This window comes from Cyanistes caeruleus, chromosome 7 (genome assembly GCF_971803275.1).
Source record: "Cyanistes caeruleus chromosome 7, bCyaCae1.hap1.1, whole genome shotgun sequence".
NCBI classification, from domain to species: Eukaryota; Metazoa; Chordata; class Aves; order Passeriformes; family Paridae; genus Cyanistes; species Cyanistes caeruleus.
Genome location: NC_141707.1, coordinates 8,733,728 through 8,759,462, shown reverse-complemented (window position 1 = coordinate 8,759,462; position 25,735 = coordinate 8,733,728). Strand labels below are relative to the sequence as shown.

At 40.5% G+C, this 25,735-nt stretch overlaps 1 protein-coding gene across 14 annotated transcripts in view; it reads left to right on the top strand.

Annotated features, from left to right (window-relative positions):
- The first annotated feature begins 364 nt into the window (after positions 1-364).
- Positions 365-25,735, top strand: part of DIP2A (DIP2 acetate--CoA ligase A) — a 73,187-nt gene continuing 47,816 nt past the window's right edge. For 4 of the 14 annotated variants that reach the window (XM_086896094.1, XM_086896093.1, XM_086896092.1 and 1 more), the window contains exons 1-2: positions 374-635; positions 22,133-22,204. In XM_086896094.1, coding sequence (XP_086752220.1) covers positions 539-635; positions 22,133-22,204 — 169 coding nt within the window. In that variant the 5' untranslated portion in view covers positions 374-538. Of the gene's footprint in view, positions 636-871; positions 1,625-20,084; positions 21,189-22,132; positions 22,205-25,735 lie in introns of those variants that run through there. The other 10 variants (XM_086896100.1, XM_086896096.1, XM_086896097.1 and 7 more) reach the window with 5 other exon arrangements.

The following is a 25,735-nucleotide window of genomic DNA, read 5'->3' as shown; positions in this document are numbered from 1 at the left end:
CTAATTTTCTTTCTTTATTTTATGCAGTCCCAGGCACCACTTGACATGCAGGCTCTCACAGTGGAATTCTGTGCCGTGAAAATGTCCATGCCCTATCCTGGAACACGCAGTGGGCTGGGTGGGCCCCGTGGGCTCAGGCTCGGTCACAGTTCCTACTTTCCTTTGGGAGGAAGAAGTGGGGAGGGAAAGGGCAGTTTCGGTATATTCAGGAAAGGGGCCTCAGCCACTGCAGGTGCCGAGGCAGCGAGAAGGGTAGGAAAAGGGAAGGGGGCACACGAAGGGCAGCGGCCGGCTCGGCGGCGGGCGGGCCGTGCTGCGGCCCCTCCCCAGCGGCACGGCCCCGGCCCGCCCCCGGCGCGGGCCGCGCGTCCCGGGCTGCGCTAGCGGCTGCGCGGGGCGGCGGGGCCGGCTCCAGCCTCCTTCCCTGCCTCCCGGCCCGGGACCGCCGCTGCCCGCCTCCGGCCCGCCCCCGGCCCCACCTGCGGCAGCGCTGGGCGGTGGCTCCGCCGGGCCCTCTCGCTGCTCGCCCACCCGCGCCATGGCGGCGGAGCGTGGGGGCTGCGCGCTGGAGGCCGTGCCGCTGCCGCCTGAGGTGCGCGAGAGCCTGGCCGAGCTGGAGCTGGAGCTGTCGGAGGGTGAGTGGGGCCGGGCGCGGGGCGCGGGCGGGCTGTGGGGCCGGGCACGGCCGGCAGGCCGCGGGTGGCTGCGGTGCCGCCGAGGGCTCCGGGGCGGCGGCGTCTTCGCTCCCCGGCGTGGCTCTCGGCGGGCCCGGGCTGCGCTCTTGCCGGAGCCCTCGGCCGGGAGCTGGGAGCTGGGAGCGGGCGGTGGCGCCGGGCTCGGGCGGGCCTGCGCCGGGCCCCGCCATCCTCTCGGCTGCACCGAGCGCTCGCGGCCCCTGCAGCCGGCGCCCCTCAGGAGCTCTTCCAAATGGGCAGTTAACTTGCAGCTGGATACTCTGGAAAGACATATCCGTTTAGTATCTTTTCCTAACTGTAGTTAAAACCTTGAATCTTTCCCTCTGTATCTGTCATTAATTTCTAACTTTTTTTGTGCTTCACTGTATATACAGCCAGGAATATGATCATGCTCGATCTGTTTTTATAGAACCTCATAGTCATAGAATGGTTCGGGTTGGAATCTTAAAGCTCGTTCAGTTCCGTTCTCCTGCCATGGGCAGGGACATCTTCACTAGACCAGGTTGTTCCAAGCCCCATCCAGCTTGTCCTTGGAACACTTCCAGTGATGGGACAGCTGCAGCTTCTCTGGCCAACCTCTGCCTGGGCCTCAGCACCTTCCCAGAGAAGAATTTCTTCCCATTGAGCCATCTAGCCCTGCCCTCTTGTCAGCAGGAAGCCATTCTCCCTTCTCTTGTCACTCCAGGCCCTTGTCCAAAGTCCCTCCAGCTTTCTTGGAGCCCTTTCAGGCACTGGAAGGGGCCCTGAGGTGTCCTTAGACTCTTCTCAGGCTGAAAACCCCCAGCTCTCCTTGGCTGTCTCCAGAGCAGAGGGGCTTCACCCTGTGCATTAGTGAGCCCAGAGGTGACACTGCAGTACCAGGCAAAGGGGCACTGTGACCATTTGATGGATTTTCAGCCCCGTAAAGGAGACATCCCTTCCACCTCCAGGTCAGTGTTTGGTAACAGCCCTTTTGTGATCCCTGTGGGTGTTAGTAGAGGTATCTGTGTTAAAGAACTGGGAAAGGATTTTTTGCATGCTGATTCTCTGCTGTGGCCCATCCTGCAGACAGGCAGGTATAAGCACTTGGTACAGGAGGACATGCTGGGGTGGTGACTGAGGCAGCATTTTCTGTCAGCTGTTGCTCATTGCATTTTCCCCAGTTAACTGTCAAGCTGCACCCTTGAATAGAGGAGCTAAAAGCCTGTTAATACCATCTGTGGTTTTGGGATTAGGAGCATTCAGTGTGCTCCTTGCAGTTTTCAGATTTCAGCTGGGCAAAACTGGGCCTATTTCACCTAAAGGTGCTGCCTGATTCAGGTCAGAGTTTCGGAAGTTATTCACAGGTCTGCTGTCGTCATCTCCAGTGTGGAAGCCTTGGTGCAGAGGTAGGGGAAAAGTGTAGGACGGGTGACTGTTGTCCAAGTGTAACCTGTTGCTGCATGTCTGCTGGCACAGTCAGAAGCAGTACCTGGCATGCCCTGTTGCATGTGCTCGATGAGTTCCTGCGTGTGAGCTGGGACCGTGTGCTCCATGGCCGTGCTGGGTACAGTGGTTCTTCCTGTGTGCCTGCTGACATGTGCAGGGATATCCTGAGGCTGGCTCCTCTGCTGTGTAGTTCCTGACTGTGTGTTCGTTTAAGTGATAAAATACTTTTTTATAGCTGGATCTGCATATGTTAAACCCGTGAGATGCCTGAAGTGATTGCACATTGTCCCAGTGCTGTGGGTCTGATGTGGAATGTGTATTGCTGTGTAGCTGCTGGATTAATGGAGCGATTGGGTGAAGTGGTAATGTGAGCTTGAATTTCTTGATCACTCTGAAGACTTAGTTTATATGAGCTTAGATGTGACTCCTTTTCTGTCTTTCCTAAACTGGAAGACATTTGCAAGTAGTTCTTCAACATCTGGTAATATGTTACGTGCTCATATCCTGCCATTGCTTGACGTTTGTATGGGCAGCTTTTAATGGAGCCCTCCATCATTAATGCTCAAAACTTGCTTACTTGGAGAGGAAGGAATAGCAATCTAAGATTTCTTATGCTAAATATGCCTCAATTTAGAGAAGGTCAGTACTTGGGCGGATGTTCTCATCATCTGAGAGGAAGTGTGAAGGGAGAAAGAGAAAAGGAGAAACGTGAGAGCAAGTTCCTTTCTACTTTGTGTACTTTGTTAATTGAAATATTGTGTGTTGTGATGAGGCAGGAATAATGTCTGTTCTCTTTGATTACATTATTTTCACCTGTAAAAAATAAGTCAGGAAGATGATTAATCTCCTCCTTTGGTTTTGCTTCAGATAATCATAGCAAATGTTGGGAAAAGTGTATGTATTGAGCTATAGAGAAGAATGGGGACATGAATACATTGGTGCTTTCTAAAGACAACTCAAAATCCTAAGCAGAGCATTCAGCTGAGAAGAATTTTGCATGGGGATGGAATGCCAGTTCATGCTACAATTCCAGTCATGTGCATGGTTAGGAATCCTTCAGCTTTACAAGATCCTAATCTCTTGCTTGACATTGTTTGTATTCTTTATGTACTAGAAAAATAATAGTTCAGGATAAAAAGTGATCCTACTATGATGCTACTGTGGTGCTTTGTTATATCAGGACCAATTTCTTTCTTGTTGAAAAAAAATTGTGAATCTTTTAAAGAAAACTTAGAGATCTGCCACAACCTTTTGGGGAGATAAGGACAGTTTTGAGACCATGCCTGGCACCTAAGCTGAGTTTCAGCTGATGGATCTGTGGACTACACTTGCTTATCTTAAGGCTCTAAGATGCTGATGTAATGGAAGGATACAGAGTTCCCTAATCAGACTGGCAGGATCTGTGTCAGAATATGATGGGGATGCTGTGAAGCTCCAGTACTTCAGGTTGTTTATTAGTAACTATAAAACATTGGTGCTTTGGGGGTTGTTCGTTTATTTTGGAGGTTTGGTATGGTTTTTTTCCTTCCCTGCTCTGAAAAAGAATTAAGGTTATAAACAGTTCTTAAAAAAATTCTCATCTGCAGTGGAGATTCTGTAGGAAAGGCATCAATGTGCATTTTAAAACCTGTACTTGCTCTGTGATACTGCATCATGTGTATGCATATATATATATTATATACCTAAATATATATTATATATTTATATATATTATATACTTAAATGTACTTGTACACCACTTTGGAATTGGGTCGTTTTTTGCTTCTTCTGGGTTGTCTGTGCAGGAGAATGCTTCACTTGTTCCTTTATCATCTAAGGACAAGATACATAGAAGTAGTCAAAGATAAAATTGTGTGATGTGCTCATGTAGCAGTGAGGACCTGGTGTCAGCTCATATTGTCTTCATCTTCTAGGGCTGGTGGTGGTGGCAGTGCCCTCAGCCATGTGAGAAACGATGCTCACTTTTAAAATTTCAAAGGTTTATTAAACCTTAACAAAATACAACAAATGACTGTATAAGAAAAATTACAGCGCTGCGAGCATGGAACTAAACCACCATGTGCTCATTTACAAAATGGATGCTCTGCTTTTTATACCCTTGGCCTCTCCCAAAGTCTTGTCAGTCAGCTCCTTCTCTGCCACCCATCAGTGGAGATCACTTTCTTACAGCTTGACTGGAGGTCAGGTGTTGCAGTGCTGCACCCTCTAGTTACAAGCCTGCTTTTCCCCAAAATGCCCCGACTCCAGTGGCCACAACACAAGGGGGAGGGGAAAGAGGACCATGGGGAGAGCAAATCACAATAACATAACTCTGCATCAATAGAAGTTCTCTTAACATACACAATATTCATCCCATAATTGTGAGAGCCAGCCATCACATTACCCATCTACAACAGCCAGCAGTTCAGGGACTTAAAAAAACATATGATTATGTATATGACATATAACATACGACTTTTTTTTCTTGGGATTTTTTGATGCTTGTTGCTACCTTGATCTAGTTAGTCCGGGGAGTTTGGATGCACAAAAGCAGATTTGTGTTCAGTAAAAATTGGATTAAAACTGCAGGAAGAACAATACAGTTGTACCAACTTTGAGGTGGTGTTTGACTGGCGTGTCAGTGGTATAACATTTTCTTGGTCTGAATTTCTGCAGCTTGAAACATTAAGTATATGGATTTGGATTTTCTTCTGCTTGCTAGGAATTTGTAGGTTGGTCTTACTTTGAACTGGGTGATCTTGGAGGTCTTTTTCAACCTTAATGATTCTATGAACTAGGCTGAAACTCAAGTCAGAGATTACCTAAGTAAACAGGCTTAAGAGATTTTTTTTGCTAGTTCAAATTCTATTACTTCACCTACTCACAGATGGGGAACACTGTTCTCAATGGCTTCTATCAAACAGGCTGTAGGATTAGTTCAGAGATAGAAAAGTATTTCATGTAGCTTACCATCTTAATTATAACCTCAGTTATTTCTTAGTTGATTTGGGGAGGAGCATTTTTCACTTCCTGCCACGCTGCTCATAGGTTTCTTCTGAGCCTGGCTGAGTTTTAGTGGTAAAAGATGCAGTTTATGTGGAGTGGTCAGTGGACTGGTTGCTCTGCTTCCCCTTCAGATGTTTACTCTGCCTGGACTGAAAGCTGACTCTCATGTGATTTTTATCCCAACTTTTTATTTCCCTTTTTGGAAAGGAAGTAGTTGTGTGCATGACAAGGAGGCTTTCTCTGGGGTTTTATTGTTTTGGGGATTTTTTTCTTTTTGCAAGGATTGGGGTTTTTTGGCACATTTTGAGGTACTGCAGGTAATTCCTGAGTGGAAGAATATACCAGCTATGAAATATTTCCTGAAAAAAGTAATGGTATTTAATGTCTGATATCTTTGGCTGCTGCAAATATCCCAGCAATACTTCCAGCAAATAGTTTTGGTAATTAGTTTGATTTGGCTTTTAAAAAAAATAAACTGATGAAAGATTACTTCTTTTTTTTTGTCAGAATGCCTTATAAAACCTCAGGGTGGTGGTCAGAGCTGAAAAGTTTAGGTCCTTTTGTTACATCAACAGTATTGATGTGGTGTTAAATTTCTTTGTGTGAAATCAGATGAGGAAGAGACACCCACACACACTTGCACCTGTTTTTCTTGTGATATATCACGGTATTCAGGTGTTAAGGTTTTTTGATCTTAAAATGGTAGTTTTCTGCTGTGGAAGTCTTGGAAATACTTGGAAATAAATATGATCTGAGGCTGTCAGTGGGAAGAACTGTTGTGACTGGGGAGACAGATGGCAGTCTGTGAAGCTTGACCTGCAGCATCTTTCTTACTTAATTTCTGGGCTCTCCAACAGAAACTGTTAATTGTGTGATTGTACCTGGGGCTTGCCAAATGCCCATGGAAACTGAGTAAATCTTGTTCTCACACATTGACACCCGCAGGTCTGGGCACCTGGCTGATGTCCTTCAGGCTGTCCCCTCTGATCCCGAGAGCTAGTGAGGAGTTGAGCCCAGCCCCTCGCTCCCCAGCCAAAATCTCACACCTTTCCCAAGGGAAAGCCCCTCAGCTACCAGAATGCAGCCAGCTGCAGCCCTCCCCCTCTTCCTTGGCTACATCTTTTGTCTCTCCTAAGTACTGGTGGTAGATCTCTTAGGCAGTATATGGGAGAAAATTCTCTGAGAGGGGGGAAAAAAAAAGATTCTAACCTCTAACATTGTCCACCCTGAATTTTTTCCCATACCAACATGTTACATCAAACTTAAACTTTTAAACTAAGTACATACACGCATTGCCCCAATTTTATACATATACCTAGATTTAGCTACAGGCACAGTGTGACAGGTGGTTCACCCTAAAACGAGGTCTCCTTGAGGGATGCATCGTGTCTCTCCATCCTTTTGCACCACCTGGTGCAACCTGCTCTCTGAACAAAGACAACCCCACAGATGGGTTTGTCTTTGCCTGAGGCAGAATTAACCCAAACAGTTTTTCCCAGGATAACTCTCATGTGTACCACTGGAGCCTTATCTCTGTTCTTCACAAGGGTTCAGATTGGGCAGGTCCAGCTCGGTTAGTGGAGCCTCTGGCATTAACTAATCAGGTGGGCTTTAGTAAATGCAGCTCCCAATTTTTGGAAGTCTCTCTGCCCAGTGCATTCAAGCTGGTTTTGAGCAGTCCATTGCACTGTTCAGCTTTCTCAGTTGGTGCATGCTGGTGCATGGTAAGGGATATGGTACACCCACTCAATGCCGTGTTCCCTAGCCCAGCTGTTTATAAGGCTGTTCTTGAAACGAGTCCTGTTGTCCAACTCAATCCTCTCAGGGGTGCCATGCCTCCAAAGGACCTGCTTTTCAAGTCCCAGGATGGTGTTTGGGCAGTGGCATGAGGCACAGGGTAGGTCTCCAGCCATCCCATGGTAGGTTTTACCATTGTGAGCACGTAGTAAGGTATCTAATCTTAGCTGACAGTATCCTCACACTTCTTACCTTTAGCTATTTCTAATGAAACAGTTTTGTGAGCAGTGAGGACATCCAGTCTTATTTTGTTGGCTCTGGCTTCCAGCTTAAGAATGATGATGATGCACCTAAAGGCTTGCAGAAAAAAGGACTACATGTACTGTTCTGTTACCTTTATCACTGTGAGGAAATAGAAGATTCTGAACCAGGAAAACTGGGATTTCTAGGTCATTAATTTCATTTCCCATCAAAGCAGAATTTCAAATTCAGGCAGTTAGGTGGTTGGGGCTTTTATTGGTTGTCTTCTGGATTTCTGCTGTAGTTAACCAGTGTTTAAATTAATCTCATCCTTGTGTTAGAGTAGAAGTCTTGTTATTCTTTTATATCTTGCTTTGGCAAGGAAGGTTAAAACCTGGTGAGGAACAAAAGTATGATGGCAACCATACTTTTGTATGTTCTGTACATTAAGAAAATTAAAGGAAATACATTTTCTTCCAGGTGTTCTTGTGCAAAGATAAGCTTTCCTTAAAATTATGAATGCACATTTATGAAGTAAATAGACCTTTATAAAATTAGCATTGAATATTATCCTATGTTCTACCTCCCTATCCTTCCCCTAGACCTAAATTAAGCTCTGCCAATCCTGAGATCATGAAGCGACTGTCTTTTCAATTTGCTAGTTAAAATGCTGTTGGGGAGATTTTTTATCTTTGGGTTAGTTTGGTTTTTAAAGGAATTGGCTGTTCTTAAATGTGATTTCATTGAGGATGGGCTACAGCATCTCTTGGACTAAAGAAGGTGTCTGCTTGATGACATTAAATACAGCTGAGTTACAGATGTATCACCCAGTTCTGGTACTGAGAGACTTTAATATACCTGTATGCAAATGAGAGGGAAAACATACCAGTCTCTCTTGATTACATGACAGTCATTTGGTTATTAAGAACCCTTGTATTTACCTTGGAATAAGTATCAAAGTATTTGACAGTTTCTTGGCACAGGGGTTGTAGCTCTTGAGGAAACATAAATTTGGTGCATTCACCTGAGTTTTCTAGGCATGATGATTGCAGATCCAAATGCAAAGATCATAGAATTGGTTAGGCTAGAAAAGACCTCAGAGTTCATGGAGTCCAGCTGTTACCCCACCATGGTGTGCAGTGAAATAGACTATGTGATTCTCCTGTGCAGAGGTCTAACAATGCAGTTCTGCAATGCAGAATTCAGAGGACCAAGTTGAAATGTGTGACTGAATAATTAAAGCCCCCAAATCATCATCATATCCTTCTATCACTTGCTCACTGCTTCATTATGACCTTCCTTCTTTCTCAAGATGTTGTTTCCTCAGCAGTGCTCCACAGAACACAAAGATTTTAAGCTTCTGTGGGTTTTTGTTGTTGTTTTCCTGTGTGGAAGCTTGTGCCTTGTAGTGGGTATCTGTGATTTACAATTCAGTGAACAAAGAAGCAGCTCTTAATCTTCTATGTCTGTTGTTACCTTCTAAAGGTCAAGACATTTCTATTTGATAATCTCTGTGTACATCCCTTTAAGAACTTGAAGAGAATTCCAACACCAGGTGAATCCAGTTGGGCCTCATCTAGCAGGGAGTTTTTGTTCAGTGTTCTGCTGGATGCCAGTGATGTCTGGCAAAAATTTGCCTCTTGTAGGATTTGCTGTTTATGGACACTAAAAAGATACTAATAGCTATTATTGTTATTAATATTATGAAGACAGATGCAAATAATCTTTTTTTTTCTGACTTTTTATTATAATTCACTGTGGCTCAAATTTTTAATGTTTTTTTTATTTTTTCCTTTTTCCTACTTACAGCCATATGGCCTCAGAGCTGGATTGGGTTGAGGGCAGAAGAGTGAAAGAGGGTGCCAATACTTCAGCTTAGCTGCAACTTGAATCCATACCCGAAATAAATTTTTTCAGCGTCTGCCTGTATCTGTACGGCTGTTCCTTCAATCTGTTGTGAATCCAGCCTCAAATGAAACGTAGGACTTGCTGATTGTAGCAGCATTTTGTCCTAGAACTTGAAATATGAAAGCTCCCATAAATCATAATCAGTATGTTTGTGTCCCACAGATCTAGGATTCATCAGACACAGGGAAAATACCAGCCAGCTCAGCATTTTATCAAATCATGTTTGAGAAGTTACTTGCTTATAGAGAAATGAAAACCTGTGTTGGGGGGTGGGTTGAATATAACTGGAGGGGCTTCAGCTCCATATCTACCAGCTGCCTGTGTATTATGGTGGAGTTCTGTCAAAGTCCCACATGATGAGATTTCTGCCTGACACTATAAAGAGTAAGAAATGCTTAGAAAGCACCAGAATGTGTGGTTGCAAAGAAAGCAACCACAGTCCATGTTGTGGAAGCACACAGTTTGGTAGGGTTAAGAAAAGGTGTTGTGACCACAAAGCATTTGTTGGCAATTACGTGTTGTCTAACAAAACTACTGAAGTTTCTCATTTCAGATGTTTGTGTATGATTTGTATTTGGTGGGAGTTACTTCACCTTGCAAAGATTATTTAGAGTATTTTCAGAGTTTTCAGAGATGGCAGCTCACTAAAGATTTTTTTCTTCATTCTTCCTTCAAAAACAGTATTTGAAAAAAGCAAATTTAGGTGTGAACATCTTTTCTGATTTTTTTTTACCTAAGCTCTAATTTGCTAAGTAAAAATCATGAAGAAGCTTAAACTTTATAAACAGCTAGTTGTGGTTGAGTTAAAAATGGTTGTGCTTGGGGATGCTCATTCTTGCTCTTTGCCTTTTTTCTACTGCCTCTTGGTTAGATGTCTGTGTAGTAAAATGCATGACCTTGAAACTTCTTGAGAGTCAAGTAGATGACCCCAGAATCACTCCTGGCAGGAGCTTGGGGTTTTTTTCCCTGTCTCCCCTCCCCAGCCTTGGTCTAGTGCAAGCATGTTAAGAGCTTCACTCTGGAGGTCCTCCCAGTTTGACTCTACATAGTCTCAGCTGACTGTGTACACAGAAACACCAGTGAGGTCAAAATTAGTTTGTCTGCTGTGGGTTTGTGTATTGTATTTTTGCTGTGTGTTTGTCTGCCTTGAGCAGTTTGGTAAACTGAGAAATAATATATTCTGTGGTGGTCAGATCCAGATCTGTGGCTGGCCATACCGGTTTGAGCAATAGCACAGGAATCAAGGCCATGGTGCTGTTATCCCTGTGCTCACTTTCCATCTACAGCCTCCTTGTTAGAGAGGGTTTGGTTTACTTTTCATGAATAATTTAATGAAATGGTCTGTTTAAGCATTACTTATAGTAATCAACCAGTGTGATCGTGCAACAGATGAAGGAATGTGTTAAGGAAATGGGTGTTTTTAAACAGGAGACTCTTCTGATGAACTTAGTGGTTAAAACAAATCGTATTTGTGATTCTAGACTTCTCACAGTTGTGAAGCCAGGATTAGATGTATCAGCAACTATTGCCTAAATAAATGCAAAGTCATAGTTTTCTTCAGATTTGGGCTTTAGCAGATATTGACAGGGCTCTGATTTGATTTCCACAGGACATCAATATATCAGTGCCTGAGACTGTCCACTAACAAATGAGACTCCTCCCTTAGTATCAGAAGATGTTTTCACTTGCCCTTCAGAATGTTTAGATTCTGCTAATTGAAAGAAGAACTTAAGGTGCTGGGAATACCTTAAGTATACCTAAGGTGTTTACAGGAGGCAGGGGCTGGGACAAAGATCTGCAAAAGGTATCACTATGGATGTTGCCTTTTTCCAGTGGAATTGATTTTTATTTGATTTTTACCTCATTATTAATTACAATGTAAGTAACTTGTGGCACAACCCCAGCAAAACTACAAACGCCTTCCTTGACAGACATATTCTGTATTTGCTTGTAGCTGTGACTCAATATTCTAATCTTAAATTACTGTTAAGATTATAAATAATCATTTAAATTATAAAATGTCTGTATATAAATCCTTGTATGTTACTTTTATCCTTGCAAAGTTATATGGCTCTTAAACTGTGAGAAGTCTGTATTGCAGAGTTGTAGCAGGGTAGTTGGGATGAGGTGATTACAGGCTGGTTTGAGACAAAGGAGAAGTAGCAGAATGCTTAGTGAAACCAGAAAATGGTAGATAGTAGTAAGAAATAAATAGTCTTGTATTTTTATTTAAAATGGAAGCCATATAAATTAGATTTGACAAACTCAGTGGCTGAGTATGTACTTAGACAGCTGCCATATTGCTGCTTCTTCTTCCTGGCAGGACCAGTGTTCCCTGGACTGCATCCAGAGGGAAAAAAATTAAAAATCATTTTAAATGTACAAAACTTGTGAATAGCTAATAACTGACAACTTGTTCTTGTGATCATTATATGTTTTCTGTGCCCTACAGCATCTTCCATGTGCAAGCTCTTACATCAGGGCAACTTGTACCATTTATTTGGGTTAGGGCATTTTAGCCACTATTATGCTACAAACAGGTAGATTTTTCCTCTGTGGAAAGAGCCTTTTCTTGGTTTTATGCACTTCTGTCCAAAATATTCAGCACTAATAATAATGACCCACGAGGTTTTTTGGAGGGTTTTCCTTTCTTTAGTGAATATTTGTTAATAGTGAACTGATATACACTTTATGCTCAACTTGGAGCTGTACTCTGCAGCGCTGCAGTCACATGTTGGTGCAGCTGGTGCATTTTGGGAAGCCCAATAAACTGACTCATTACAAGAGATAGCCTTGCTGTGTTCAAACAAGCAATGTTTTGACACTGCAAAATAAAGAGAGGTTCTGAATCGGTATGAGATAATTCCCTGGGGTGATGGAAGGGGACTGTGAGATCGATTGATGACTCATGCAGTACTGATGCTATCAAAATTGTGTTCATCACATGAAATAGGTTCTCAATGCCCTTTCATAAGGGAAGCTACGAGCTGCAAAACTTACTTTTTTGAGAACTTACTTTGTGGCCCTCATCAGTGGGTGTCATATTTGGGAGAATGATTGCAGTGAAATTGTTACCTGATGCTGTGTAAAGACCATGGCCAAATTTTGGGCTAGAAGGATGGTATGACAGTTCACTTGAAGTTAATGTTGCTGTTTTGTAATTAGTAAAAACATCTTCAGCAAAACATAGTTCAGAGTAATTTAAATAGATATTTCTGTAAGCACAATGCTTTTACATTGTGACCAGAGGGGAGGGTAACCTGCCAAACCCCAAAAAAATCATGGTTACATACTACCTTCAGATGATAAACCTGGTGATAGTGTAGTAACTTCTGCAGATTTGTCAGTTTGTAGACACTTTTAGTAACAGTGAAGTAATATGTACTCAGTGGAATTAGCAATTGGTGTTTATGGTAAATGCAAGTGGGTTGCATTTTGAGACTGAGGAAAACTTAGGTTTAAAGGAAATCCAGTTAGTATCTTCATAGGAATTGGTGTTACACCTTTGAGACTCATCTTGAGGTTTTTTTAGGTGTTTCAAGAAAGTTTCCTTTGTCTAGGCTTTCACATGACACTTCTGGAGAATCTTGAATGCATGAGTTTATAAAGAGATTCTGAGCAGCAGGTCTTTGAGGGCTATTGAAAGTGAGGCATACACACAGAATTAAGCATAGAATATGTAATTTGACAGAAGAATGTTGTGTTGATGCCTTTAACCTTCTTTTGACCTTTCAGTAGATCTTACTGGATCTTGACACCATGTTAATAACATTGCTGATTTCCAGCTTCTGCAGGAAGGGCCTTTACTGGTGGTTTTTGTAGTGAACTTTTTTTTTTTGCTCACAACAGAGAATGTAACACCAGGATCCTAAGGAAAATCTGCATGCAGAGTTACTGACTTTGAAATGACTTTTTCTTTTTTCTTTCCCACCTGCAGTGACTTGGGGAATTTTTTTAGGGATGTTGTATTAGCCTGAAATTAATAGAATTTCTTGAGATTTCTTGAGAATTTCTTGTTTTCAGTCTTATTCTTCTGGAGGTGTCTTGGTTTGAAAGACAGGGGTCTGCTAAGGAAAGCAGGAGCCTCCCTTGGAATGGAAAATATGATCCTCTCCCTCCAAGTTATTATAACTTTGAAGGGTTTTTCAGGCAAAGATGTGGGAAAAGGAGTAACAGTTCTTTACTGATGTGTGTATATATATATATATATTCCAATTGCCTCAGTTTAAATGCAGGAGATTGTGTGAAAAACAACAGTAGATTGCTTGATTCTGCATGTGTCTTGAAACTATTTTAATGCAGATTTATGCAAGGTGAAAGCAGATATTTGAAGGTACTGACTTCCATGTGAACAGTAGCATCTCTTCTTGGGTTTGGGGTTTTTTGAGGGTTTTTTTGTGGCTTGGTTTGGTTTTGAAGACCTTGGGTGGTCCTGCTTTCTGTCCTGCATCCAGTCCCAAGCATCCAGCAGGTTGTTGATGCTTTACCAGGTTTCAAAACCAGCAAGAGGTGCTGCTGATGATCTTGGAGGAGGTTGGAAATAAATCCACACTCAGACTAGATCTGAATTCAGGATTAGGTGACTTTTCGTACTGTGACATGTCTGGATAAGACTGTTATGAGTATAAACAATTGGGGATTTTCTGGTTTAGGATGAAAAAGTTGAAACAGGTGGTAACTTCTCCTTCACAAGTACCACCAATCTCTGCCTTTATCCATGACCTTCCTGTTCATGAGCTCCTGCATTCTGAAGCCTTTTCTCTCTTGGCAAAAAGAATTAAACAAAACAGATACCTATTCAATGTTCTGTTTATTGAACAATGTCTCCTCAGTGCCCTGAATGAGTCATGGGTCTTGCTGAAAAATAAACGTAGTCATGTAGATTTTCCTACTACTTGCACGCAAGGGTCTTTGTTGGACTCAATGGATAAGCTTAAATCTGATATTTTTGTACTCCAGTATTTGTCTTTGTAAGTGTAATAATTTAAGTTTGCATTTTGGACACTCAGTGTGGTGTGTTAGTACTGGGTAGCACTGCATTGGTGGGTTTTTTGTACTGGCCTTCACTGTTGAGGCATCAAATACGTGAACTTTCCAAAGTTCATAGATGAATATTGTTTTAAGGGAATTGCTTGCAATCTTTTTATCTCAATAAAGAGATTCCAAGTGATTAAATGATTTGTAGTTACTTAATAGTGCTCAGTGTTAAGGAGCTGTGGTGGTAAAAGCTGCTTGTAATGGAAGAGCTTGAGGAAAGCAGAACTGTTTGGTGTCAAGTGGAAGAACTTTGGTGTTTTGTTGCTTCCTTGAAACTAGGTTTTGTTGAAACTTTTTGTTTAATTGAAGCTTTGTTATGCTGTGGGTTTTTGAGGGGCCTGATGAAGAATGTGTCCTCGGTAGTTGTTTTTGGGGCATCCAAAAGGGAGCAGGTCCCTCTCTTCCCATTGCATCCACACCCTTTGCCTACCTGCTTCTGTTTCTCACAGTTCTGCTGCTGCATTCCTGCTCAGCCACCCTCATGATGGACAGAGTTTTCAGCACATTTAAGTGACCATTCAACAGTGCTGGCATTAATGACAGCACCAAAGCTGCACACCAGATTTGACATAAACCCTCAGTGAATATCCATGGTGTGGACATAGAGAGATCACATGTGAGAGGAGGAAAAGGAAAACCTAAACTGAGTTGCCTGTCTGACATTCATGGTTGTTCTAGTACAGATTTTCTGAATAATTTACTGGTATTTTTCTGTCTTCTGTCTGTTTCCCAGACTCAAAAGAGTAAGAAATTGGCCACCAGAAAACCAGAGGTGTAATTTGGCAGGAAATAGATGAGCATATCTTAGGACAGGAGGAGGTCAGCCTATGGGAATGGGGAAGACTTGAGAATACAGGTTTTTGCATGGACTGTGAGTAACTCCCATGGGGGAATACAGGAAAAAAATAGATGTATTGCAGTTAGTGATGTGATAGTAAGAAGCTGGAAAGGTAAGAAGTCACTGTGAATGAATTGAAAAACAGTTAAATGATATGACCTCAATAAGGGAATTATAAATTATATTAATTTTATTATCATAGTAAATTATAGTACTTTAATAATATTGTGGGTATTATAACACTCATTATATAATAACTATAAATTATAAGTAATTACCTGGTTTAGTGTAAAGTGTGACCGTAGAAGGATATTGAAATTAGATGAGCTGTAAGGCCCCTTCTCTCCAAACCATTCTCTGATTCAATAAATGTGACCACCTCCCACATGGCAGCATTTTTAGTAGATTTCTCAGGTTTGGTCTAGTTAAAGGCACTTTTATTTCTCATCCAATTGACAATCAAATACTTTTTATCTTACAGTAGAATTAGTAGAGGTAAATAATCAAGTAGCTTGGTAAGGACATTTAGAGGCAATGACATCAAATACATGGATAGAGGATCAAAATATGCAGGACAGAATCCATATGCATATTTTGGGAAACAGCAATTGCAAAGATGAGGCAGAGGTGGTAAGGAAGAATAAGTGACTTAAGATACTGCCAATCTATCTCTTCCAGATCATCATTAATGTTGGTAAGGATATGTTACTGCAAAAAAAGGATTTTTCAGGCCTTTGATTATATGGGGATCACTGCATGGAACATTCTGGAAACATGTTTGATATGTACTGGAATTGGTTCACCTTTTCTCCCAGACATGATTTGTTCCTAAGCAGCTGATTTAAAAATTATTCTTGTGTTCAGTACTTTGTTGTGATAAAGCTGCATTTCACAAATAAGGTTTTAACAAACCTTACTTCATAGAAAATACTGCTGCTGAGCCCCTGCCTTGGCAGCAGCCTGGGATCAGCATGTTACATTCAGCCTCAAACAGGTGCTGGCTGGGGGCTTGAGCATCTGAGACTGCAGCCAAACCTGGCTTTCCTTTGGCTCTTTTTAACAGATAAAAAAGGTCCAGTTGGCAGAAACCACAGAATCAAGGAATGGGCCAGTTGGAAGGGACCACAGTGGGTCATCTGGTCCAACCTCCCTGCTCATCATTTTGTTGCCAATGTTTGGTTCATACTGTTCAGGGAGAGCTCCATTTCATCAGAAAATACACTTAATAAGTAGTGTTGCAACTGGAAATAAATTGTAAATAAGTTTAGCCAGCACAGGGATGGACCCATGCTGGGGCTTCTCAAGGGTGCAAGCACTTAACTGTTCTGGTTCTAATAAGGATTGATGGGGTTTTTTTCCTGCCATGAGAGGATGTTTGTGTGCACCAGCTGGCTTGCTTTGCTGCCTCCTTCTGTGAATAATTCAGCTGGTTTGTTTTTTGGTTTGTTTTTTTTTTCAGTTTATCATCCTGTAGTTCAGCCAGGATCTCTGAATCATTCATCTGATTCTTTGTGATCATGTCAGATGACTTATATGCACCCAGTATATTAGTGAGGTCAGATTTATTAGTAAAATCATATTGTGTTATGTTATTTATGTAGTTTCAACATGAATACTGATGAAGTTTGGGTTGTTTGGTTGGTTTTTTTTTAAACATGCCAATGTTTTATTTTAAGAAGTCAAAGTGTCTGCATTCACCATAAAATTTTGCCCAGTAGCCACCCCCCTCACCCCAGTTATTTCAAGATTAACTGTAAATCTTTTCCCTAAAAGCATAGTTTTACAGTGCATTTGAGGGCATGGTATTGACATGCCAGGAAACTAATCAAATCTGAAACCCAGATCTAGAAGTTAATTGAAAAAGTTTCATAGTATACAGATTGAAATAACTTGTGTATGGAGTAAACACTGCAGGTTACAGACCATCTCATTGTATGTTTTTAACATACTTGGTGAATTTTGAGAGTTGTGATGCTGTTTGAGTATTTTGGAGTTTGCTGGTGTGTTTTTAAATGATTTTCATGGTCTTATTTATGAGTTGCATATTTCCATGGTCATGGATTTTTGCATCAGTCTGCTTCAGTCTTTAGTGTGGTGCATCATACCTAAATGGCACCTTTGCTGTGGTCTTTGTGGTTGCTACCAAAATTTAAATACAAGCTTTTTGCAAGTAGTAAGTATGAAATGCTCTTTTTCTCGTAAAATATTTGTGGCTGATGGGGCAACTTCTTGCATATTAGTGGAGGACAAAAAAAAAAAAAATCAATGTTGCTGACATCCAAAAACAGACCATAAAAATAAAGCTTCATACAAGTTTAACAGTCTGAAGTATCTTCATTGGGTTAATTAATCACTTTGCCTGATATAATAAGTATGTGAAGAATGTTAAAGGAAAAGAAACTGTGCTTTAGAAAGGCTTTTTTTTTATGATTCCTCCATACCTGATTGTGTCAAGATTTGCATCTTTGGAGGCAGTTTTCATGGAATTTTGGGGGATACTATAGAATTACTTAGTTCAGGCAATTATTTCTGGTCTCATTCATTATAATAGTTGGTTACTACATGTCAGACAGTTATTCTACTTTGATATTTTATCCTTGATGTATCTAGGAAGTGACAAACAGAAACTCTGAGTGTTTTCATTTCTGTAGTACACTGAAATTTTGATTATTTTGAAGTAGCATTTTTGATCACGGACTCAATGATCTTGAAGGTCTTTTCCAACCTTGATAATTCTCATTCTGTGATAATGAGAACTGGAAGTGGTAGCTGGTGTGATAGATGTTGTTCACCCCCAGGTGTACCGTAGCTGGCATCTGTCAGTCTGTGTCTGTGTTCTGCAGGGAGCTCCAGCAGCGTAGAGGGGAAGTGGTAGAGTTAGAGCTTTCCCTGTCTCCCTGTAGACCAAGCTTAAGGATTTACCACAGCAGTGGAAGAACAAGTCATTAATTTGGCTTAACTGAGCCTAGAAACTGCTGCTAAGGCTGCTTTTGTGATCCAGTTATTTAACCTTCTTTCATGCTGTCAAACGCTGACTCCTGGCAGATGAAGCAAATGAGTGTTTAAGCCAGGCACTTCCAGATTGTAAAAGGAGCAGCTCTCTCTTCTCCCTACGTACACACACAGTTCACAAGTAAGGGTTGTATGTATCCTCCCTGAACTGCAGGATTCACCCTCCTTGGGTTTTTAAAGTCCTAAAATACAAGCAGGGCCTTTGTCCTGCATCTGCTTTGAAACCTCAAGGTGAAAAGGTGATATGTAAATTTGTAAGAATAGAATTTTATTATTCTAATTTCAAATTTTCTAATTCTGAATGTTACTTTGGATTGCTTTGCTAATTGCAAAATGTCTAATGGCTTGATCAAACTAAATTTATTGGTTTTGCTAATTCCTTCCCCAATTTATTAGGCAGTTAATGGTACTGTAAAATATAGTTCCACCATGTAATTGTGAACAGAGTGGAAAACCATATCTTTTGCTATTAACATATTGGTCAAATTCCTTCCCTTTCTGTCATTAAGATACATATAATTAGCTAGTCAGTATTTGTCTAGGGTCTAGAACTTGATGTTTCAGTGATTCTGTTGTATGTGCAAAGGTTTAAGGAAATTCTGCATTTATATAGTTGTATATGTCCATGCTGCCACTTTTACATCACACAAGTTTTATACTTTGATAACTTAAATTCCCTCAAAGGGATTCAAGTCCTGCTGCAAATTAAGAATTACCAGTAACATACATTTTCAGTGAAATCATGCTAAACTTCTAATACTGCTTCAAGGGTGTGGGAGTTGGCCAACTTGAGTTAACAATTGATTTAAGGCCATAGGAAACATCTAGTTAGGTTATAGCAAAGAGAACAGGACTGTGGGTATAGTTATGTTAATATGTTAGTTCTATATCAGGTTATGTTTTGAGTTCTTATTCATGATTGGATGTTTGACATATATGGTAGTGTTTGTGGTTCTCATTCACGATTGATTACTTGTGTTATACAGATTGTGATGTTTGACCCACTACCAGGTCTTTGAGGATCATCCCTATGCTGTGTACAGCTTTTTCTCACTTTTGTTTGCCATTAAACTCTTACTTTTCAGATATCCTTGTCACACCCGTCCCTATTTTAATTTTGCCACAAAATTCCTGGTTGGCCTGGTCCTGAGATCGTGGATGCCAAATTGAGACACAAAGGCATTGTGACATTCTCAGGATGTTTCAAATAGGGGCTTTGAAATAGAATTTTTATTGGCTTAGTTAACTGCATCACCATATGAAGTGATCAGATGTCATTTCCATTTTAAAGAGATTCCTGTTATATGAAAGATTCCAATCAAGATGTTTTCACACTTCACTTAGCTCAATATGCAAACTAAATTAAGGTATCAGTTGACCTATCAGATATGGTAGGCACAGACCTATCTCAATCATGACCCATATCTCAATCAGACCCATATCTCAATCATGGTTGTAAGTGTTGGCTGCTCTATAGTTTGGAGAGCCAAAACTTTTTTTAATTGCAAGTAATGGTTTTCCTCTTCTACTTCCTTTATTGCCTGTTGATCAGTTTGGCTTTTACCTGATTTACACAAATGTAGTATCTAGAGAACATGTCCCAGGTAACCACATCTGGGAATGGGTACTAGTAGTAGGTTTGGAGGAGTTGTTCTGGTTCCTAGGTTTAGGTGGTGATAAAAGCTTGTGGGTTAAATAAAAGTGATTGTTGAACTGTCACAGGCAGAATTTTTTGGTGGCACACCTGTGTGTCCCAGGTTGATGCTCACAGCTGTGCGTATGGAGAAAATATGTCCCAAACCACTTCCAGTTTTCTTTAGACTGTTCAATTTCTGAAGTTGTTCCTTAACCTTCTTCCATCTTTTCCAAAGTTTTTACAGTTTATCTTAAAGGATTTGTATATTGATCTTTGGTTCATCTTCAGCAACTTTTTTATAAAGGTTGTTTAAGACGTAGAATTAGCAAGGGTGTCTGCTGAACTGATTCTTCCACCTCCACCAACTTTTCAAATACAATGACAGCCTATCCCAGAACCATGGGAGATATGCTTTAAATACTTCTACAGATGACATGTGAGTTTATGTTTTAGACTGGCAGCTTGCCTGCTTTCCAGGAGCCTCTGCAGGCAGAAGCCAGTGTTCATGCCTGTGACTTTGTCCTGAAGGAACTGGCAAAATTTCTGCAGTCAAGGTGGTGGACCTGTGATTGTGACTGTGCTCACCAGTGGCCAAACAGTGCAGTTCTTAAAGGTTTCATCCGGCAGAGCTGATCCAGCTGGTTAGGTTCATCCATGTTTAATGTACAGTCAGTTCATTTAGAAATGTTTCTGCTCTTGAGCTCTGCAAACTGGGGACCAGGAGCCATTTCTGTGTCTTTAGCAAGTGTCATGCTCTCACAGATCCATTCTCAGTTCTGTTTAGTGAATTTGGCATTAGGATTCTGTTAGGTCTAGTGCTAACATGGTGGAATAGAACCATGCCTGGGTAGAGTCAGTGCAACTGCATGACAGATTCTTATGTATACTAATGAAGAATATATTTTTTTTAGATCATATTAAGAAATGCTAACACTTTCATCTCTGTCTAGATTAATTTTCTTGGCACTTCTGACATATTTTACTATATATATTTTATGATACTTAAGATATTTCAAGTAAAGATCTCTTCCAAACAGAGCTCTAACAGCTCAGCCCAGTTTCTGGCTTTATGCAGCCTCCCCAGGTGCTTTGCTGAGGCCGAGGAACCTCAGATTGCTTTTGTGTAATCCAGTAACTCAGGATAAAATGAGGCTAAATGACAGCAGCTGTGGCCCCAGTGTACCAGATGTGGCAAAGTGGCTCTTTTTGGAAGAAATGAGGGATCACAAAAAACCCATATGATGGGTAAATCCCCCTGAGGCTCTGGGGGCAAGGGGGGGAACAGTTGTCAGGGAGAGCCCCAGCCCCAGGCTTTGGAGAGAGGAACAAAGCCCAGCTTGGCTGGGCAGCACAGCTCAACCTGCCACAGCACTGCAGAAAGCAGCAGAGATGCTTTTGACTTCATCTTTTGCTTAACCTCGTTGAAGGAACGTCCTTCAAGTCAGCATTCCAGGAAAATGAAAGAATTTCCAAGTGCAGCAAATGCTGGCATGTGAAGTGCTCTGGTTTAAGTAGGACTCTCTCTTCAGCCCTGTGTTGTGATCAGTGCTTCCATGGCTAACCTGTGCAGTTGGGTGGTACCTGGCAGAGGCTGAGCTGCACTGAGGGTTGGGATAAGGATTCTGTGGAGCATTTATGAAGCTGTGCAAATTGATGTCTTCACTTGGATTACAGTGCAGCCCATTTGTGTAAGGTACAGTATTGATCCTTAAAGAATTTGCTGAGCTTTAGTCTTCCAAATTATTTCTGGCTTAAGAAAAACTGGTGCTTCTTTTTTATTGGATTGGGTTGGGTTTTTTCCTTCCATAACTGAAAATGTTGCATCTCTTCTGGTATCCTTTTCCTTTTTTTCATAAAAAGTGTAGTTTGTCATTTTGACTACCTGTTCCCAGGCAGACAAATCTGCTTGGGCATTTGTGGTGCTTTGTTTTAGTTTGATATAATTCTCATTTTGATATAATAATACTATATATAAATAAAAACTGTATTTCTGTGTATTTCTTCTGCTAATTTTTTTCCCCACTCTAGAAAAATGGTAATTTCTGTCTTATGTCCAAATTTTATGTATAATATTTACATGGGTTTATAAAAAAACCTGGCAGATTGTAGTTTGAAATACCTGCAGTGGTTGAAGCACTCCAGGATGTGCATTTGTTTTTCTTACCTATTTTGAACAATGTCTTTGAACTCCCATTGCTTGTTTTGGGAGAATGTCAATAGCTTTAAGTGATGCACATTCACTTGAGTGGAGGTTGGGGATGGTAAAAAGAAATTACTTTGTGTCTCTTAGTATTCTCTGATATAAGGGTGAGGTGGATATTTGAGGAAATTAAGAATATTAAGTAAAAAATTAAACACAGTCCTTAAGGATTAAGGAAAGTATGTGAGAATCATTTTAAAATAAAGAGTAAGAATTCTTCTGTGTAAAATCTGACTGAGTAGCAGGATTTGTGCTTGGCCAGAGGTAGGCTGAATCCATATATATGTAATTAATGCCTTTTTTGTTGGTGGTTTTTTCCCTGCATAATTTGCTTTATTAAACTCTTTCACCAATATGTTGCTGACAGAATGTGCTTGATGCAAAGATTTAAATGTAGAATTTCCAAACAGCGTGTATTTATTTCTTTTTTTCTTTAGGAGACATCACTCAGAAAGGATATGAAAAGAAGAGGGCAAAGCTCTTAGCACGGTATATACCACTAATTCAAGGTGAGAAACTGCATGGAAGTTACACCTTTGTGCCAAATCTGTGAAAATATGAAATGGAAAAGTTCTCACTAAATAGACAGGATTAATTATAATAGTGTTTGATATTGTATCTAACCAGCAGTGGGAAATGGCTGTCACAGAGAAGTGCAGAGCAAGGAAAAAGCCTGAAATACAATTTTTTTTATAGTTTTATAAGAAATGTTACATGGTAACTTTTTCAGCAAACTTCAGTTTGACATCTATGTCTAAGACTTTAAGATAATTTTAGAGATGAATAGTTATTGCTAAAAGCAAACTGGCTGCTTTCATTAAATGAAAATACTCAGTAGCCCTCACTCTCATGTTTTAATGTGCTGTTTTTTGCATTTGCCCTGTGCTTCACCCCATTTCCACACACTCCCTCACCCCCTCTGTTTCTTCTAAGCACTGACTTTTTTTACTATACACTATTACTTCTGAAGCTGCTTATTATCAGACTTCATCGTCCGCAGCCAAAACCTAAGTGGCCAACTTTCTTTAAAATTTATTTTTATACTAGGACACTGAAATCACTTGGGGTTAGGGCTGTTATGCTGCCACTGAGCTTTGGTGTTCTGTAATCCCCCAATTTTCAATAGTTTGACAGATTTTAAGATAAGGGAAAATGAGAAGAAAACCAAGGTGAGTAGAAGCAATGAGACACTGTAAACTGAGACAGTGTTGAACAGTCAGAATGTAATCTGGTGTTTCATCATGGGGGTTCTTAGCAAAGATTTCTTTTTTGTGCCTTTTGTTTTTATTTGTGTTGGGTTTTTTTTTTTAAGAATAGATGTAGTTTTTTTCTTAGCAAATTTTTAATCTCTGTAGGCCAAGCAGAACCAAACTCATCTCTTTAAAATGGCTTGTTCCTTGCAAAGAAGCAGTTTGGATTTTTAGTATGACTGACAGTCAGCAGCAAGCTCTAGCCTCACCTGCCACAGCTTTTCCTCCTTACACCATTTTTCTGGAAAGAACTGTCTCTATTTTCTGTTCAAAATACCATGTCCTCTAACTCAGCTTTATTAAGGATTCTGAGAAAGGTGAAGTATGAATTTTGACTAAGGATTTACAATTACTAGAAATATTCCCTCGATGCTCTCTGTCTCCTAGAAAGTCATGTCTTTGGATTTCTGTCTCTTTCTTAATCTCTCATCACCTTTGATTTACTCTGCCTTCACTCCTTTCTATTGACAGTGGGGGTTTTACTTCATATTTTTTCCTTGTCAGCTCTCAAAAGGCTGTTTGCACAAATATTCAAGTACTGAACTCTTAAGCATAGCTTACAGAACTCCAGTACTCTGTCTGCCATACTTGTTAAAGTAAGTTTAGATTTTCAGCTGCTTAAAGATGTTTCTCCTTGTTCAGCTATATTTTCCTTAATCGCCTTAAGCAGTAGCTTAATGAGTCAGCAAATCCTTTGGTTTGTCCTACTTGCTCGATACCACATTTTCGAAGAAATACCAGATTACCTGCTCTTTTTTTACCACTTCTGCCTAGTTTAGCATTAAGCTGACAGGGATCTAGCTTTAATATACTAAAAAAATGAATAGACTGTCTGCCTCTGAGCACAAAGAATGATGCTCTGGCAGAAAGATAAAATTTGCCTAAGACATGAAGCTAACTGCCTGTTTCAGTTTCCTGACATATGTTCCATTAACCCAGTTCTAACTTAAATTTCTTAATTGACACAGCTTCAGCCTGGCTCAGAATAGTGTGTGGGAGTCCCAAAGGCTTTGAGCCTGCAGAAATTTTTTATCATTAACAATTTAATTGCAGCATTCCTGATAGGATTCAGTATCCATCAAGCTTTTGCAGACTGATGAATGTCAGCATTTTACATTTGTTGAGTTATTGCTCTATGATTTGACATTCCTAGGACCACTAAATCACGTATTTCTACAGCTTTATGTCTTAAAAGTGTACTTGCATGCCCAGAGGTTTGAGTTCTGGAAGTTTAACTTTCCCTGTTTCACCTCATCAGCTGCCACCTACAGACTAATCATGTGCAAACTCCTGCTCTCTCAATACCCTGTAAAATGCACTGGGCTATGTTCTGCTGCACTGTACAGCTGAATCTGTGGGGAGCCAGATTATCATTAGCCAGACAGTGCTGAACAACCCCACAGAGGGCTTGCTGAACAGAAAAATACACAAGTGGCTGCAAAGCACATTTTCAGTTAACAGGAAAATTAAGCAGAACATCTTGTGATTCAAGAGTCTCATTCCTGTAGATTGTTTTGTATTCTAAAATTCTAAATCTGCAGTGATGAAGAGTTAGTGAAAATGTCAAGATTTAGCTTAGGAACCATAGAACAGTGTAGTTATATGGAAATAATAACTAGAACGAGTTATTTTTCACTGATCCAACCAAGTGCACTGTGCAAAATCAAAAACAAATGTTGAGTAATAGCAAGCATTAAACAGTAATTAATTATTTTAATGAAGTAAAATTTAACAGTCAGTAATTGGCTTCCTCAGTCAACCTCTGCATGCAAATTACAGATAAAACTCTGAGGAAATAATTAATTATATCTGTAGGCAATGTGGCATGCTGCATGGTGAAGCTTCTGAGTGATGGATAACATCAGATACATGGCAGAGGGTGATTTTGAATGTGGGTAGAGCTGGGATGTAACAACATTCAGAAATAACACAATAAAATAAGCAGCATTTACAGTGAGTGTCCTGTCCTGATGGTCTTAAGCTTCCTTTCTAATATCTCAAGTAAAACTCCTGCCTTGTGATGGTTGTTTCCTGATTATTTTGATTTCTTACTGACCTTTTTACAGTGTTGCTGGTTATTTTCAAGTTGCCTCTTCAGCTGCGTAAATGAGGTTGAAATTAGTTAGTGTCCTGGTGCTTTACAGGGCAGTCCCTGGAAATTATTTCACTGGGTTTAGTTAGTGCTAGATAAACACCTTGGTGGGTGACTTTGTTTCTCCTCTGGTGTGAGAGTGATTCCACTCTAAAATTACTTTCTTTTATTATTATTCTTCTCTTTTCTTCCTTAACATTTCTGCTCCAGCAAAATTGAAATGTAAGCCATTTTCAAATCTTCATTTTAATGGAAAATGATGACAAAACCATCTCTAATTTTGGTTGAGGCTGGCATGTCCCATCCTTCTATTTTTCTTACATTTTCATGGTTTTATGTCTGTTTCTGCTGCTACCAGGAATACAGACATATTCTCTTCCTGGCTGGACCAGGTGATCTTCAAGGTCCCTCCAACCTGGATTGCTCCATGACTCTGTATAACTGTGATTTTTGTTTTTATGTCTTTGTGGGTAAGCAGTACCCAGAAATCACCCTCCCATTCAATTAGAGTGGGATGAGTTTACATACCCTTATAGCACTTAGTATCTGTAGTTTCATGTTTAAGGAATGTGCAACTTCCTCTGGTGTATTGGAGTCTCCAAGACCTTTATAATTTCTTATAATTTAAAGGAAAAACATAGAAGTACCTTTCTTGGTGCTATAAAGTTAAAAATCCTACTTTATACTATGGGTATAAT